Source organism: Caretta caretta, chromosome 2, assembly GCF_965140235.1.
Source record: "Caretta caretta isolate rCarCar2 chromosome 2, rCarCar1.hap1, whole genome shotgun sequence".
Taxonomy (NCBI): Eukaryota; Metazoa; Chordata; order Testudines; family Cheloniidae; genus Caretta; species Caretta caretta.
Window position 1 is genome coordinate 63,334,966 of NC_134207.1, and position 19,025 is coordinate 63,353,990.

At 38.8% G+C, this 19,025-nt stretch overlaps 1 protein-coding gene across 1 annotated transcript in view; it reads left to right on the plus strand.

Annotated features, from left to right (window-relative positions):
• The window catches only part of CYP7B1 (cytochrome P450 family 7 subfamily B member 1), a 198,978-nt gene extending 181,081 nt beyond the window's left edge, over positions 1-17,897 (plus strand). Inside the window, exons 4-6 of the mRNA XM_048840799.2 lie at positions 246-452; positions 6,570-6,748; positions 11,564-17,897. Coding sequence (XP_048696756.1) covers positions 246-452; positions 6,570-6,748; positions 11,564-11,854 — 677 coding nt within the window. The 3' untranslated portion in view covers positions 11,855-17,897. The remainder of the gene's footprint in view (positions 1-245; positions 453-6,569; positions 6,749-11,563) is intronic.
• Positions 17,898-19,025: the final 1,128 nt, after the last annotated feature.

Genomic DNA, 19,025 nt, shown 5'->3' on the forward strand with positions numbered 1-19,025 from the left:
ATGGTGATAATGAGAGAGATTATAACTGAGCTGCATTTACTTCCCTTCTCTTCTCCCCCCACCCCCATTACATTTTAAACTATTCTCATTAAGCAGAAAATTAGACTTCAGAAGCCTATTGGTCCTCATTAGCATTCACTGATCCTTGGCTGGGTCTGTGTCCTAACATCTTTTAATTAGCACACTGCAAATCTAATCAGTGTAATAAACGCTATTAATCTTCCTTTTCACTTATTTTCTCCCAGCACATCATCTTGCCTTCCTGTGGGCCTCTGTGGGAAACACGATTCCAGCTACATTCTGGGCCATGTATTATCTTCTGTGGCACCCAGAAGCTCTTGCAGTGGTGCGTGACGAAATTGACCATTTGCTGCAGTCAACGGGTCAAAAGAAAGGGCCTGGATATTGCATCCACCTCACCAGAGAACAACTGGACAGCCTGGTCTACCTAGGTAATTTATTTTTATCTGTTGTGAAGAAAAGAGGGTATCTTTCTGCAAACTCACTTTATCACTCATTTCTGTTTACTGAGAAGGTGGAGGACACAGCTGCTTAATTGACATAATAACACCCATTTACATCAATTATAAATTATGTAGTTTATAGCTGTAGATACTCTCATTGCATGTAAACATTAAAGCCTAGGTAATTAACTATGCAAAGTATGCAAAAGGCTAAATCGAAGCTTTGCAATTATTTGAAAAAAGTTTATTTGCCTATTAAGTTGTTTGATTCTGAGCATCTGCCGAAGTGCTAATGCATTTCGGATACTTCTGTAGTGTTTTGCCAAGAAAGGCCCTTTCCTGAACTGAATAAAAATAGTTAGGAAAATCAATTTGTGCTCAAAATGTAGTTTACTATTTCCAAAACCAGATTTATCTTTAGATATTTAAAAAAGCTTGTTTTGTTTTGTGGCTGCCTCAGATGTGTGACTCCTAACCAAACACAAGCAGACACATCTTTGCAAATGAGAACCAATATTTTTAGTAATAAAAATGAATAAAACCTTGAAACAATATGGAGAGTCTTAAGGGATAGGTAAGAAATTAGTGTCTTCTAGGTCACTGATTCAAATGTGAACCATGTTAGTAGACATAGAAGGTTGTTTCCACCCAGTGACTGGACTGGCCTTTGTAATGAGTTGATGGTCTCTGTTCATTTCCTAATGCACAAACACCTACATCACAAAAGCTAATGGGTTTGACTTTCAAAGGGACAAATGGCAGTCAGGCACCTAACTCTTAGGCCACTGAAAATGTCTACCATATCCTTTGACACAATGCTCCATTGTCACCAATTGGTTATAGCATGGACAACCACTGAAGGAGAACATAGAGACTGAAGTTTCATTGAAGTTAATGGAACCACTTCTGTGCTTGAAATTGAGCATGTGCTTAACTGCCCTACTGGATCAGGGCCTGAATTGCTTTTCCACCCCTTGAAGAGATCCCTTCAGGTTAGTGTTGAGACACAATAGGCAGAACAAGATGGGAAGAGTTTTCATTCTTTGCCCACACTGTACTTGTTTTGCAAATAATAGAAGCCTCTATTCTCCAGGACTGTCTTATCTGGCAAGTGTCACAAACCTTACATTCACTACTTAAAACTGAGTTGATTATCATAGAACAAATGTAAAACTGAGTTTGTTTTTTCCCCACCTTTTTGGTACAGACTGATACTCTCATCATACTGTATATCAACTTAGAAAGTTGGCTTCATTATAGAGTCGCTGAAGTCTCGTGATGAAGATTTACTTTTATAAATTGATAAAGAACATTTGAATGTCCATGGAGCACATGACTTTTCCAAGCATGTAATGTATGTTGTTTGGGAACATGAGTAGAGCTACTTCATACCAAGGTTAATAGGTGCATGGAAAAAGTTACCAGGGAAAGAAGGAGAAATTTTAAATGAGGTCAAAAGACAACTTATTGTGTGTTTGGAAGAGGAAACTGGGTTATATGGTGAAAAAACAGGAAGACTGGATGAAGGAAAAGGAAAAGCATGTTGGGCCAGACAGGCTTATCCTGAATTTAAAATGTATGTCCTAATTGTATGGTTAGCTTTTTAGAAATTAAACAGTTTCATAAAATAACTGTTTCATCATTTGCACCCAGTGCCATTAAGTATCAAACCAATTTAAGTACCTCACTAAAACCATTTGATGCAAAATGTCTGAAGAACAGTTCAAAAACATTAAATATATCATCCAAACTGATGTTCCTTGAAACCTTATGGTACCTTAGTACCAGTCAATTTATATGTTTGGGTGGAAGTGAGGGCATCAGATTCCAACTCGGTCATTTTTGTAACAAGTTTGATAAATTTTCTGATCAGATGAAGCTGAATGTCCTATGAACAGAAGCCAGCTTTCAGTTCTTCTTTCACTTTAGTCATAAAAGAACAGATACAGTCCCACAAAACAACAATAAAAAAAGAGAAAAATCCACATACAGCTAGGTGCATTAAATAAATGCTTTAATGAAAAGTGACTCTAGGCTAATAATACATATGGGAGGAATGGGGGGCTGATCCAGTATTGCTTGCACACCCAAAATTCCCAGCTGCTACACTGACAGTTTTGAGTACATAAATAAAGCAGGATCAAGCCCCATCTGTACATTTAGAGCATTCTAACCATAGCATCTGAGAACAAGCTTTTCCCTTTTCATCTCACCCTTTAACCCAGTGCATACAGAATTGGGAATTCATCCCTCTGTTCCAACATGAGTAAGAGAGACCAGGTGGGATTCTTGTATGTGTATCACCTTGTCATCTTGCGCTTGTTATTCTTTTCCTGTTCTAAATGTTCTGATTCCTGCACCCGTTTTGTCTTACTGTAGCTATAAGGATCTTTGATTCCTCATAGTCTGGAGAAGAATTGTCAAGGTCTGTTAAAAGAAATAGCATCTTTGTTGTGGTCAAATTTTCTTGTCTAGGGAACAGTATGGCTTGACTGACTGCTGAATCCATCATTAGATGTCTATAAAAACTAAGACCTGTCTCCAAATCAAAAGCCTTCCCCCCCCAGGTATTTCTGGAACAGCACAATTTCCTTTTTGTCCTGACTTCTCCAGGAACCAGAATGTGCTTATTTGTATGTGCAGGGTAATTATGTCATTATGACTCACAATGGAGCTCTAATATAGTAAACAATACACAGTAATGGTATTTAGTACACATTTTGTTCCAGCTATGTTTTCCTTATTTAGTTTATTTTATAATTTTTACATTAATTCACATTGTGAAGTATTCTTGCCCCAGGACATTGCTGAATTCCAGATATTTGTTTCTAAAAGACAACTGCTTGAAAAATAATTGTATGTATATGAAAAGGTAGAAAAATTTAAAGTAGCTTAATACAGAGCCATGGCTGCAATGCAAGTGTTAAGCATGAAAAAAAGAGATTTGAAAAAATAAATATATTCCCTAGCATGTGCTGGTCAGTACTGCTCAGTTCTTAGTAAGCCACAGATATACTTGTTTCAGACATTATCATTTATGTTGGCACACTGTATTGCATGATGTAAATTATCACCAAAAATATTTGCATACTCAATAGCTATTTTTCTATAATACACTCTAATAATTATAGTGCCCTATTACTTGCTAACTGTTAGTATAAAATTAACAATCCATTATGCACAATAAGTTTTATAAAACATTTACAGATAGAGATCATGTTTAATTAAAATTAACTTGCATATGAAAGCCAAATGCACTAATGATTCGCAATGACCTTTTATTACCTGCAGTCCCTTGTTTTGGCTGGATGATTGACAGCTTGCTGTTTGGCTACCATGTTGTATTTCAGCTGACAAGACTTTTCATTTTAACTCAATTTGCCTGCCTATCACAAGCTGGTGGCAGGCCAGGCTCAAGTCACCCAGCTTTGCCTCAGCAGCTTGCTCTATTTCTCATTAGTACGCATTTATTCAGTGGAAATTGGAAGACAAATGCTTGAAGGCATGTGAACTAAGTATAGCAAATTAGGTTTAAAGACTGAATATTTATAAGTATATTGAAACAGTTTTTTTTAAAAAAAATCTAGAATGAATTGAGAGCTGAGTGCTAGCTTTGGTATAAGAGAAATGAAGACAGAAGTGGGAGGGTTCTAAGAATAACAATACTATGAGATGTCTCTCTCTTTATAGAAAATATGTAAAATTGCTCTGACAACACCTTATCAACTAACAGCCTGGCTTCCCCTTTATGTAGCACTTGTACAATGAAGTTTAGCATCTCATGTGTATAAGAAGGGGAAAAAATGAGGGTCATGTTCATTTGCTGCTTGGTTATCCCTTGGTATGCTTTAAATTGCCTTGTTTGTTCAGCACCAGCACAGAAACAGATGTTGCTCTACCGTGCTGGATAATTTACTGTACCTCATGGTGCAAAATGGAAGGCCTCCCAAGCTACCCAGCTGGTCTGTCAGTAGCACTGGCTGGTGTCTGCTGAACTATGACAACTGCAAGTAAAGGCTGCAGTTTTATTGTGCAGTTGTCATTCTTCTCAATGTATAGCTCCGGCATTCATACGGGATTGTGGAAGGCTGAGTGTCTATTTTTTCATGTTAGACTGAAAACCCATCTAAGCTCCATTCTCCTTTGATGATCATAATGTGACTCATTACTTTTGTCATCTAATGATTATCGGCATGATCGCTCAGAGCTAGAGCCAAGCTCGCCTTCCACACATAACTGGTACTGGAAGGTAAAACAGATTTGTCATTTACGATCTGACCGCTAAGCCACACTTTGTGCTCCATTATTGTGATTAACTTCTGCATAAGATATGCTTGCCCAATTGTCATTTGTGATACTGCAATGGGCACAGACTGCCATGCTTCCTGGGAGAATGTCAGCCAATAGGATGTGACCGTGTAGCTCATGATGTTAAATGTAAACCTGCTATTTCACAGCAGCAGGTCCATAATTATTTTGCTTTTCTTCTCCTCCTCCGTATTTGATTTCTTGGGTGAACAGTGTTGCTGCATATGTCAGCTACCATTTTCAAATTGTAGACTAAAATGGTGTTATCAGTTTCATTTTTCCAAGGATGGAGACAGCACAAGAGTGGAGGCTGGACCTTTTCTTTGTACCATGTAAAGTTTTGTTGCCAGAGCACTGCCAGTTGAAATCTATCGTGTCAGGTGCCTTGTGGCTATCCGCAGTAGAGGCCATATTCTGGAACCAGAGTTCTTTTCTGGCTTCGTCACCAACAAGCCGATTTGACTCTGCCTGATTATAGTAACGAAGGCAGTCCAAAAGAATATGCACAGACTCACTGTGCGTCACATTGAATCACAGCGCTGGCCACACAAAGCTGACCGCAGCCTCATTTCTTTAGACAAATGCACGCTTAAGGAAAAACCTCCTGCGAGAAAGCATCCAAGGCCACTTTATTTGCTATGCACGCTACACCAGATTTAATTTTTAGTGAAAGAACGTTTGTTATTATCTTTTTCAGATGTATCTATGCTGTGTAGCTACTGTCTGTAATAAACTAACCTTTGGGTGCTGGGATTATGGTGCCATGCTAAACACTTAGAGGAGGTTTATTTTATAATACAGAACATTAATACAGTCATAAATGTATTATCATATGAAACTGAAACGCTATTTTAGGCTATTTTTCACACTGATGATTAGAAGGAATCAAGTCGCATATTACAGCACCCATACATGCTGGTGTATAAATAGTCAGTTTTGATTACAAAGTGAGAGATGCAGCCCTAGACAGGAGCTACATGCTGATATGCATGCTATCAGAATGATTTATGCAAATTATGCATATTATTCCCAAAGGAATTCCTCCTCAAACTGCCAGGATAAATTGCCGGAAATTAGCCATAAAATCTGTCGTGCTAGGAGCCAAAGGTGAAGGCCACTGGGAAAGCAAGGACATTCAGCTTCTGGAGCCTTCGAGGATATGATGATGTTAGAAATCTTGTTTGCCGTAATACTGAGAAGAATGTTTTTTCTCATGATTCAATAAAAGTATTTTCTCTTTTAAAATTGCCAGGCAAATTGTTTACATTCACTCTGAAAATAATTGAAATCATAATTTGGCAGCATATCTTGTTGGATATTAAAAAAACCCTCAAAATACCTCAAAATTACTACATTATTAACAAGTTAAATGATTTTTTTCACAGTTCTTCTATTACAACCAACAGCTTTTGAAAGGCAGGCTAAATAGTCTTTTCAGTGCTTTGACTGGTATTTGCTCCAAAGTATATGGAAATGCATAACTCATTCATCTCTTTCGATTGTGTTGTTTTCAGCATGATGCCTGAATAATGGCTTTCCACCCAAAATTCACTACTGCCTAAAGCCAACAAGATTCCTCAGAACCATCAGTGAGAATTACATCTAAAGGTTCAGAATTGCAGCTTTTCCCCCAACCCCTCCGGGATAGTTTATTACCTCCTCGTAGCGTTAAGCTTGGTCGGGGTTTTTTTTAACCTGCCCTACTGAACTTGTACCGATCCAGCAGCTGTAGCCATGTATAACTTCCAATCATCTTCCATATTTTAATGCTTTTCCCCCCTCTTTGTTTAAATGCAGAGAGCGCTTTAAACGAGAGTTTACGAATGTGCTCATCTTCCATGAACATTCGGATCAGCCAAGAGGATTATATTCTCAAGCTTGGAGGAAATCAGGAAGTCGGTTTGAGGAAAGGAGACTGGATAGCTCTTTATCCTCAAATTTTGCACATGGACCCTGAGATCTATGAAGATCCTGAGGTAAAACATTCAGCTGGTGCTACTCATCATACTTCGGGCACATTGCAGCAGCCGTGATTTTTTGTGATAGTTTTTTACTGCTGTTCCTTCTTGTGGAACAAATCTTCCTACTTTCAGATGTATTTTCTAGCGCCCTGTAGGTCAAAGGATTCATGGCCTGAAGAGAGAAATATGGTGATGAGACTGACTGCTACTGCTTTCAAAGAGATTGACAATTGCACATTGACTACCATAAACTTTAGGTTAAATGTGGGTTTTGTTTGGCAGTGGATCATTTGATACCCAAGAAGGACTGAATAATAGAAGGTGCTTTAGATAGCAAATAATGTGGACCATTTAGCTAAGTGCCCCCAAAGCATCATTGACTCTCCAAAGCCCTGTAATAGCAGTGTCTTACTTGAGCCATATGCTTTTTCACCTCTCTTCATAGGGATTCACCCCTTTTTGGTCAATTATTATGATGTTGTGAACTTGAGATTGTAAAGCTGTTGCTCTGCGGTGAAGCTCTGAGGGTAATTGTGACATCTCCTTATATTTTTTTCTGAAGCTAGAGTTAATGAATATCAAAGACTGGAAATTAATCCACCCTGGCTCAGCCTTAATATGACTTCAGAAGTTCACCACCTGCATGCAAATTGAATAGTCATACTCTTGCATAGATTTTACTGAGGGAAGGATTGTTGTTGCTAGTCCGGTGTGCTGTATAGGAAGTGAGATTTTACAAAGCGAGACCAGTCAATGCCAACTGCATCTTACAGAGGTGGCAGTTTATAACTAAATTATTTCTCCTCACCTACCCCTCATTTTCTAAGGCAAGTGGTTGTTTATCGATCCTTCTCCTTTAAACGCTTGTTAAGACAGTTGCAGATATATTCCAAATCATAGTTCAGCTTCAGAAGGGAAATTAGATTTGTTTACATATTTTTAGAAGATGATCGCTTGGATAAAACACACAACCAGTTTTAGAAGCGCTGCTTTCAGAAGTTTTGCTTCTCGCAGAATTTAAGAATAAAAACGTGTTTATTAAGTTGCAGGAAAAGAGCCAGATTCTGATGTCCTTATTCACATTGAATAGTATTGTACTCTACAAGTCGTCCTATTGAAGTAAATGGGACTAGTTTTGAAGTGTAAGGTGCGACTCAACATAATTGAGGATGTTGGAAGGCTGGCCAGAAGAAGAAATTAGAAATGGAAGTACTGCTATAGATATGAACACGATATCTCATGTCTTAGTAAAAACCAACTATCTGTCCATAAACAAAAAAGGAAAACTCTATGTATAAAATTAGTAGTTGAGCACTTTTTGAAGTCTCCCTTACTAAATAATTGTCAGAATGTGATACCATGTTTCCATAGATGGAGTATATTTTCTCAATATCAAATCTGCTCAGCTTTCACAGTATCACTTTAGTTTATGTACTTTATCATTTTGATGGCAAATGAGTTATCAGTACGTTGCAGAGTACATTCATAGATTCATAGATATTTAGGCCAGAAGGGACCATTATGATCATCTAGTCTGACCTCCTGCACAATGCAGGCCACAGAATTTCACCCACCACTCCTAAAAAAGACCTCACACCTATATCTGTGCTATTGAAGTCCTCAAATTGTAGTTTGAAGACCTCAAGGAGCAGAGAATCCTCCAGCAAGTGACCCGTGCCCCATGCTACAGAGGAAGGCGAAAAACCTCCAGGGCCTTCCAATCTGCCCTGGAGGAAAATTCCTTCCCGACCCCAAATATGGCGATCAGCTAAACCCTGAGCATATGGGCAAGATTCATCAGCCAGATACTACAGAAAATTCTTTCCCGGGTAACTTGGATCTTACCCCATCTAAAAACCCATCACAGGCCATTGGGCCTATTTACCATGAATATTTAATTACCAAAACCATGTTATCCCATCATACCATCTCCTCCATAAACTTATCGAGTTTAATCTTAAAGCAAGATAGATCTTTTGCCCCCACTACATTGATTTCAACACAGAGACCCTCTCAAAAAGGGGGAAAATAACTTCTGTTGTGTTCTTGAATTTGTTTTGTGCACATCTGTTGAATGAGATGCAGACTGGATTTTATGAAAGAGCAGTCTTGGGATTGTCATATATTTGGGGAATATAATGGGTGAGGAAAGTTTTCTGGGAAAACAGGTAGCTTAGTGGATTAGTTCAGTATTAACAATTCACCTCTGCAGACTTTTATCTTAAATTCAGGCCATTGATGAAATTAACATCTTATGGTTAGGTATCATATTACATAACTTTAACCATGTGTTGGTGACCTCTTTCTCTACTCCTCAAAGCCTAAGTAAATGAGCAGCAATATTAAGTCAGGTTTCTGTAATGTAGTCAAGTGACCCTATAATTCCTACATAAATGAGCCTAAGCTTCAGTAAATGATCGTGTGTAAATCCTGAACAATGGAAAATCAATATAGGAAATCCCATATAGTAACTTCCCAAACTGAGCCATACATCTTCTGTGATAAAAATGGATTTAAATTCAGACACATGAATTTGGTCAGTTTCCATAATGATTTAAATAAATGCTATAAAGTTTCATAGACCGTCAGCTGGAATTTTACCTCTTGTTTCCACTTCTCAATTTTTAGTTTTTTGTTTTTTTGTGGGGGGTTTTCTTCCTCCTCATGAAGAAAAAAACCGTACCCTATCAAAATGTCTTTCTTAAAAACACAGCTCCTTGCTGGAAAACCCAACAAAAGCCAATCCAAATTTCTGGGGACTGTGGATATCAGTACACATGTCACACCATTGTTTCCTCTCCTTGTTGGCTCCATTCTTGTTGTGTTAATAAGTTTCCTGTTTTCCTCAGTCCCTCAGACAACAAGTTTCTTGTCCAAGTTTCAGTCTTCAGCCTACTCGCTAAGAAGGCATAGGGCTGGCACAGCACAGGACACCTCAATCTGTGATCCCAGCAAATCCAGAATCCTGTTTGTTGTGTTATCCAGTTGAGTTAAATGCTAAGGATATTACAGCTCATGTTTCAGAGGGCTAATAGTTACTCCTGATCATTGGAACTTGCATTTAAAATGTGATACTTTTAGAGAAGAATCATATTTTGGGCTTTCAGTATTCACAATATTACTTGAAATTGAAGTAACTTATAAGAAAAGTAGCACAGTTCTTTCTGAGTGGGATTTTCAAAGGGACTTCAGGGAGTTGATTTTTCATTGGAAGTTGAGCACCTAACTCCCTTAAGCCCCTTTGAAAATTCAAGCCACCTCCTGCCTTTTTTAAAAAATTATCTCCCAGTCTTCAGCATGTGAAGTCACATATCCTCCAGTATTGTATGTACTTGTTACCACTATGAAATGCTAGTCAGATCTTCTCATGGACCAGCCCAATACACCTCCACTGCTTGCTTCTCAAGATAGTGTACAGACAGCCAGGAGGCCCTGCTGATCACAGTTTAAGAATCTGATAGGAAGAACAGGGTTCTGGTAGTCAGAAGTCTAGGTTTCTCTACCATTGTTTCTTACTGATGTTCAAGAGCATTATGGAAACTGAGTCATTTTATTTTTCCATAGGACATGTATAGAACAGGCAATCAGAAAATGTACAGTATTATTATGTTAGTATTTTTATTAAAATTAATATATTGCAGTGTCTTTGGTCTCTCTGGCAAAGAGCTAATCAATCCACTTTTTCCTCCATGGTATGGCTTGACCAGGAACCTGCCTGGTTAACTTTCTATGACTTTTTTTTACTATCAGCTGAGATGGTTTCTGTCTGAATTGCTTGTTCAAGTCTAACTTTCAAAAGCTTGCACTGTAGCAGATGTATGCTAACTGGCCAAGTGCTAATGAGTGACCATAAGCAGAAAGTGTTTTGTTATTTTCATTCAAAGCATACATGACTATTTTTAAGAGGTTTAATTCACCATGGACTGAGCTAAGATTGCCACATCTCCTTCATTCACAAACTCAAGTTAGCCCTTAACGATGACCCTGATACTAAAGGTTTTCAGAAAGGTGTTAAATTTATGGGACCTAAGATACTAGCTAAACTTATTGGAGTAAATTCTAGAGTACTTACTCTAGAAAAACACTTCCTGCTATGTTCACTTATTAACATGTGGCCTGCTTTGCACGCATCTTCCATAGCAAGCTATTGAAAGTCAGGTGTGAACAAGTGAGACAGATGGAAACTATCTTCAACTGACAAGAACACTGATCGTTATCAGGGCTAGTTCCTGAACAATCCACACCATGAGAGGGAAGGTGGGAGTTGCAGTAGATCAATTTTCTCCTTGCCAGAAAGAGCAAAACCGTTGTACCAATGGGATTTTGCCAAATTTTTCAAATTAGTAGTAGTAGTAATGTATGTAGCCTCCTGGATGTATAGGATGCTTCACAAACAGAAACTGTGCTCTTCCTGAGTGTCATTGTCCCGGCCTCAAAATGCCCATAATTAGAACAGAAGAAGGCTTTTCCTGCACTGGTTTGGACATAAATAGTCCCCTCTCTCTTCCGGTCACCTGGTGAGAATGGGTCCCCATGCTGACCAGCTATGAAGCTGCCATAGCAACTAACACACTCTCTAGCCCTTAAAGGGGCAGCACACCTTTCCCAACAACCCAGACAGTAGCCCCTGCCACTTAATGTGCAGTGAGGTCATTTGAAGATAGATAAAACTCAATTTAAGTGAACAGACTAAAAGGAGGAAGCTGTCAGTTCCTTGTCTTAGCTCTTAACTTACATCAGGGTTTTAGAAACACCCTCTGCACCCTCTTGCAAATGAAACCACTCATGTAACTGCTCTGTTAATTTTCACCGTCTCTCTTTTATTTTCAGGTGTATAAGTTTGATCGTTATATAGAGAATGGCAAGAAGAAAACCACCTTCTACAAGGGGGGAAGAAAGCTGAAATACTTTCTGATGCCTTTTGGCTCTGGAATCAGCATGTGTCCTGGCAGGTTCTTTGCAATGAATGAAATGAAGCTGTTTCTGATTTTATTCCTGGCTTACTTTGACGTAGAACTAGTGGAAAAGAAGCCCATAGGGCTTGACAACAGTCGTATGGGCCTTGGTATCCTCTTGCCAGACTCTGATATTGCCTTTCGTTACAAGATAAAGTCTTTTTAGAAAAGTAAACTGCCTATTGCAGACTTCCCACTATTCTCACCTTTTTTGCTGTTTCCTGGCTGTGTATTTTCTTTTTAGAGAGGTTTGCTTTTTCCTGTTCTGCTTTCATCTCTCTCCTACTTGTGTATGTTTAAGTGAAGAGAGAGTAATGCTAAATGTCTTAGGGCTGGAGGATCACCTCCACAGACACGAGAGCACGAGTGCCTGGAAATTGATAAGGGGGCATGGAAGAAAGCAACAACTCTGAGACATTCACCCTGCACAATACCCTGAGCCAATAGAAGTCATTAGTTGCCATTCCACACTACACTTTCTCTGCTGAGGGGGAAATATCGTAATTGGGGTGGCCGGTGGCTGCATGCCTTTGTAACCCACATTAACTCAATGTGCGCCTCTGTCCTCCTCTAGTGGCTGGACCACATGAGAGATTTTTGTCCCCTCTGCTGCCCTGGTGCTCAAATATTTGGTCCTTTAACTCAGTTCATAGAGGCTCAGCCTTTTAGATCTAAAGGTCTCGGGTTCAATCCACAGACAGTTGACCCATCTGGACGTGTCATTACACTTGCTCAAGGAAACCTGCTGCCCAAGGATAAAAGGGACCTGGAGAGCAGTGTGGTGCAGAAAGGGGACTTTTTTTATTCCCACCATTCCCAAGCACCTTTCCCTTCAGCAAAGCATTCACTAGAAACCACACAAAATCTGTCTTGCTGGTTTTCTGGGCCCACTTTCCTCTCTGATGGATTTTACTCTGGGAGGGTCCAGTGTGACCTTTGATGACCCCCAAAATTTATGATTTACAGTGAGTGTTCCATTGGCCCCTCTTCCATCTAGGCATCCTTGCACTACAGAAAAGCCTTGGAGAAAAATACTAGTGTTTTTGTTTAGAAGACCGACTTCAGTGAAGTGCTGGATTGGGCTCCTGGGAGCCCTTGCTTAAATTATACTGCCAAATGGAAAGGAGAGTGAATTGCTATCAATGGAGCTAACTTTTTTTTTTTTAATTCCCATGGAGAGTATCTCCTCAGATCCTTCTCGTCTCTCCCCATCCCCCCCCAAAAAAGGTAAAGTAACCTGCACCCCATTTCAAATCACACTGTTCTACACTATCAGTGTATTCGGTATATTTTTCAGGAACAAAAATATAAACAATTCCATCAAATGCATTTACTGGTAAATTGTTCACCTAGTGGTGCTGCCCCTGTCTTGGTTATAGCTATTTTCATGTAAACAGAAAAACAAATGAAGTGGTCCTACTGCCATCCCCTCCCTGAGAAATCCAACCTCTGGTAAATGGGGTTTATCACAGGCTAATGGGGATATGATTTGTAGGAGTATTTTGTTATTGTCCTGGCAGCATTTCACTGGCTTAGGAGTACTTTTTGAAATTCAACAGTTCGTTAGTTATGCAACACGAATCAGTAATCTGAATCTACTACTGTTATAGGGCCTGATTCAAACTCTATTAAAGTCAGTGGGAAGCTTTTGTTGACTTTAATAGGGTTTGAATCAGGCCCATACTGTCTACTGATTTATCTGAGCCACAACACTACATTATTTCACATTTAATGTGAGCCTGTTTAAAATGACACCATCATCTTAAAAATGAGACTTCAGCCTACTAGCATTACCAGTAATATTTTGGATTGTTACAATTGAAATAGATTAGAGAAGAAAACAGAATTGTTTGGCTTGTTTACTTTGTGCGTTTGACAGCATTTTGTATTTGCCAGTTTCTCCTGTTGTCTTTCACACACACACAAAAGAAGACATTTTTCAAACTCTAGAAAAATATGATTGCAAAACCACAAAAATTGGTATGGGTAAATTCCAGGACAAAAGTAACACCTAAAACTACTTTTAACTGGTTTTTAAAAAGATGACTAATTTTCAAGTTGATGGTGTCATTTAATCTGTGTTTAGAACTAGAATACTATACCTACAAACTGTGAAGTGGTCTGTATCACTGGCTCCTGTTTGAGATAACTTCCCCTACCTCTATATTCCTGATGGTTCAAAAGACAGTTAAAGTGCTAGGAATTTGAGTAAAACTCTGTGTGACTAAGACAATTTTAGAAATCTAAAAGCGGGATTTATTTACAGAGAGGTGACTTCTAATGAATGCCATTTTTCCCTAGTCTTTTACATATTTCAAAGCTGTGGCCTAAATAATGTTGTGCTACTTAAAGAATATTGCTAATTGTACAAGAAGCTAACAACTTCAGCCTCACGCATATCCTACAGCCTCTGGAAATTGTTCCCACATCAATTACACACAGTTTCTTACTGATTCTACATTCCTCCTTAATATACCTCCTCTGGGCCCAAATCTGAGCCTGCTTTTTGCCCTTAGCCTTTATGTGGTAACCCCATACAACCGTAGAAATGAGCTGTGGACTGATCTTAGGGAGAGCTGAGCTAGTTGTAAGTGGGACCCCAGGGTTCTGCTTCATAAATAAGCTCCTCATTCCTCAGTACTCATGCACATTGTAGGCCCCTCATTTCCCTTTTTTCTCTCCCAAGCTGGAGACAGGGCCAGAAAGCCAGAGGTCACTTCATGTGAGCAGTGCCTGCCCTGAAGATGTGTTCCACCATACAATTATCATTTATAGAAGTTAGACTGGAAAGAGGTTGGAGAGCCATGCCAGCACATAAATACTAGTTTAGGGAACCAACCTCTGCTCAGTCCCATGCCGGATTTGCATTGGTCTCTGTAGTTGCAAAGCTAATTTACTGCTGGGCTGTTTTAGCTACATGGATGTGAGCAGAGACACAACTTGTCCCATAAACATTCATAGACACTCTCCTGAGTTGTAATTAGTGACTCATGTGGAGTCAAAGAACACAAAAGGAATTGTGGGAAGTTATCTCAGTGTTTTTGGAACAAGTCATTTAGAACTAAATTCCCAAGCGTTCATTCATTTTTAGTGCCTCCTTTTTAAGTGCCCTAAATTGACAGCACCCAAGGCTTAGTGTTCAGAGGTGCTGAGCACCCACAACTTCACTTGACCTCCATGGAAACTGTAGATGCTCTGAAAAATAGGCCGAAGGTGTCTCCCTCCAACTGAGCACCAAAGCTAGTGGACATTTTTTTTAAAAGTAAGCCTTAATTTCCTGTGCCTCGGTCTTCCTCATCTTTAAAATGGGGGAAATCTTTCTTTGCTTTGCAAAGCACTTAAAGACCTATGGATGAAAAGCATTATGTAAATACTAAGGACTAGTATTATTTGTTGTTTATGCCTGAGGCCATTTAATTATTCATGTAAACTATATCCCCAAAATCAGCATCACTAGAAAGACTTTCAAAGATTGGCACATCTAAGCTCCCAGGCCTCTGGGAAGAAAATTGTTTTTGTGAGATATATTGAATGAACATTTTCTCTTCATATATAATATCAATACTACCTATGGTATTGGAGTATACTTATATTAAAAGGGCTTTGCAGTTGATTAAATGCCTTAAGTTTGCTTCAACATTTAATCAACTGCAAAAGCTGTTTATTGCTTGTATACTCCAGCTCAATAGAATAAAATTTATTTTTTATATACAGCCTTTCATATTCAGGTTAGTTACTAGTGTAGTGACTCTGTAGGCAAACATCGCAGCTATTCTATATTCAGCCGTTGCTCACAATCCTCTTGGATGTAAGAACCTGTTTTATTGAGAGAGAGAAAATGCTGACATCATTACCATGTTGACTATAGACATTATTGCTTAAATGTAAGCTGTGAAATGTCTCATGCCACAATTATGATAAATCTTTCGTTGGCGTTCCATTTTGAAACAAATGTGAAGCAACTGTGAAAATAAAAGTAGGTATTTGTTTTAAACCTAAGACCTTCTTTGACTCATACTGTGCTTTTAGGATTTTGAATTAGAGTATAACTCGCTGTAGCATAATTTAGTAGGACATACTTGGACAGTGCCAAAAGTGAATGAAAAACATTACTAGTTTCAGATTAATCACTGATCAGTAGGTATAAATATCTATTCAGAAATAAAACAAATATGTACAAACAAGCAAATAAAAATCTAGCTGTATCTTAAAGCATCAGGTCACAAGTAAGAAGTTGAGGCACAGCCCTGCAAGGTGCTGAGCACCCTCTCCATATTTACCCACTTTAATAGGAGTATAGGGTGTTCTGCATCTCACAGGATTGAACACTTGATTTGAGGTAAAATTGGCCTTAGCTTTTGCTAAATAACCAAACCTAAACCAGGCAGCGAGAGTCCCTGCTGAACAGACTCAGATCTACCCAGGCGGTATCGAGAATCTAGTCGCCTAACACTGGCTATCCAGAGCTGGCATCCCCTAGTAAGATCCCATCCTCGGACTTTCTACCCATGCCTAGCAATGGCGCAACCTAGTATTGTGGCCTTCTCATAAGAGTGCCTCACATACTCCAATCCACTGCAAAGAGCAAACCTCATCTTGCACATGTTAGTAGGGTCAAGCCCTGCTAAGAAGTATGTGTGAGAGTTGAGGAGATGGGGCATTTCATCTGGCTGCTCCTCTGGATCCTGCTTTATTAGAAAGACTGACTGGACATAACCCCCAGGAAACTGGGTCATATTGACCATGGCCAGTCCAATTAGATGTCTGCGTAAGTGACAGCCACTGGATCAGACAGAATCTGAGGGCAGTAAGCCTGCCCAGAACAGACCATTTGGGTTCAGAGTGGGTGAGTGAAAGCTTAGGACCCACATTCCCCCCATGAACCATGTCAGTCCACAGTCTTTGGGCTTGAAGTGGACACACCCACATGATTAACTCCGACATGTTCTAGTTGGCTTTAGCCAGTCCTGAAGCCACCCACAAATGCTAGAGTTCCATGATTGCTGCATGGGACAGGGAGCAGCGCAAGCCTGTAATCCCATCAAATGTTTCTGGTGAGAACCTAAACCATAAAACCAGACCTTGAGTAGCGTTCAGTGTCACCAGAGCCCTAAGATGGATATCTGGTCATATACGTACGGACTGTTTCATTGCGTACAATGTGGAATTGCCATGAATCTTTCTTTTAAAAAGTCATGTTTTTTTGCTCTTTTTTACCCTGTTCATTACCACCCTGAAAGGCCTTGCAATGTCATGACCATCCCTCCCACAGACCTAGTAGGGGTGGATAGGACTCCTTACGTATGTCAGGCCGGGAGGTATTCAGGTGCCACTCCAGCCACTGGAATCGCAATGTTGCTCCCCTTTGTGGTAGAAAGGTGCACTGCCCAATCCTTTTAAAAAGTGAAACTGCTGATCAAGAACACCCTGCCCATGGTTGTGCCAGCTGCCAAAACTCACTCTCCCATGCCCCAGCAGTTCATCTTTTTAAATATAAAATTAAAGTTCAGTTCCAGTGCAGCGACTTGTGGGAGCTGCTGGAAGACTCCGTCTGACTTTTAAAGTTAACATTTTTTTAACAAGTGAACTCCTCATGAACCAATGTGAACACTAAAAGGTGAGCCTTATTGTTATGTATGGGTAGTATGTGCTCTTTCCTGTTCGGTACTTAGCAACCTTGTAAGCAATTGTACAGTCCTGTTTGAAAGGATTACAATGCTTCCCTGTATGATTATATGAGTAGTTGTGTGTAATTGTTTGCAAATTAGATTTGGCTACATTGCCATGTCTCTAGCAGTGTGCTTTAATGTACTAAAAACCACATAAGAAATGTGCATTAGTTTACTTTTTTTAAGTCATATTGTATTACACTACTCTCAGAATTATTATTTTTTTATGAGTAATCACTGATCTTTGTACTTCATTTGTAGGGGTAGAAATGATATTTTATTTCATTATTACTGAATATTTGGATGTTTAAAAGATTGTCAATTGGTCTTAATTCCGTAAACTGACATGTTGTAAATAGATGCACAAAGTTCAGATTCTCCTTTAATAGTTAATGTCCATCATTAAGGCTTTTAGACTGAATAAGGTACATCTGTGAATTTCTGAGCAAGAAAAGTGAAACTTCATGTACTTTACTAATCTGACCTTTTATGTGAATTTTGTATTTCAAAAGATACAATAAAATTGAATGGATCTATTCACATATTGAATGACTTTCCTTGTCCGTCCCTCCCCCCTCACACCTGAACATACATACATTTATGCAATACCACAGATATTGCTTTCATTTAAAAAAAACCTGACTTATGTAGAGTATGGCATTCTGTTACTTGACCATGAAAGATATTTTTAAAGAGAAAAAAGGTGAGTCTGTGTTAAATTATGATAATCACTGTGCATTTGTTAAAATACTCAGTCCATTTAATCTTGCCCGTCTTAAACCGGTCCTGAAGAGAGAGTAAAGGAAGGAGATATTTCTGTAATGCTTATGGCAAACTTGAAAGGTAGTGTGAGTGGGTGCAACTCCGCCATTAGAGTCATTTCCAAATGTGGCCCTCAGTCTTTGATTCCTATCTACCTCTGAGTACAGCAAAATGCATAACAAACCATATAAAATGTTCCAACCTCAAAAGGTCATTAATAAAAATTTTAAAAAAAATGAAATGTGGCTGTTGATGTACACCTGGCAAAATATGCCCTTGTACTCGGAAACTTAGCTTTTCTAAGAATCACTTGCAGTTGCTGGAATTCTTCAGTTAGCTCTCTGATATGCAAGTCAAACATTGATGAGGACATTGTCTTTTGCTTCTTAATCCATAGATATTTTTAACAGGCGTAAAAGTGTGGGTTTTTGGAGACTTATTTAGCAGAAAGCAGACTTGCATAGCTTTGCTGTATTTCAGAAATAAGTCTGCATAACATAATGTTTTCAAAACAATTACCTAGCTTTGTGAAGAAAAAAGGCAATAGTGGTTGGGATTTTAATAAATGAACATTTTTGAGTGAAGTGTCCTTGCTGTTCTAGAAGCTAGCTGTGTGAGTGGAAAAACTAGTTGCAGATTGTACTGTATTTTATCTAATATTGGTCTTGACACTAAATGCTCTCTTAAAGTTATTTAAATTGTGTGCAATACTTTAAAATTACTCGGCACATCACTTTTACTCATAATATATGCTCAATTCAGATTAATGAAGTTATTTTTAACTGTGACAACAGAGAAACTTAAGGTTAAGAAGAAATTGAACGTAACTGAAATATTTTTCTGCTAGTTATTTTATTTGGCTAAATTTATATTTATAAGGACTATAGAGTGACAACTCAAGAAAAT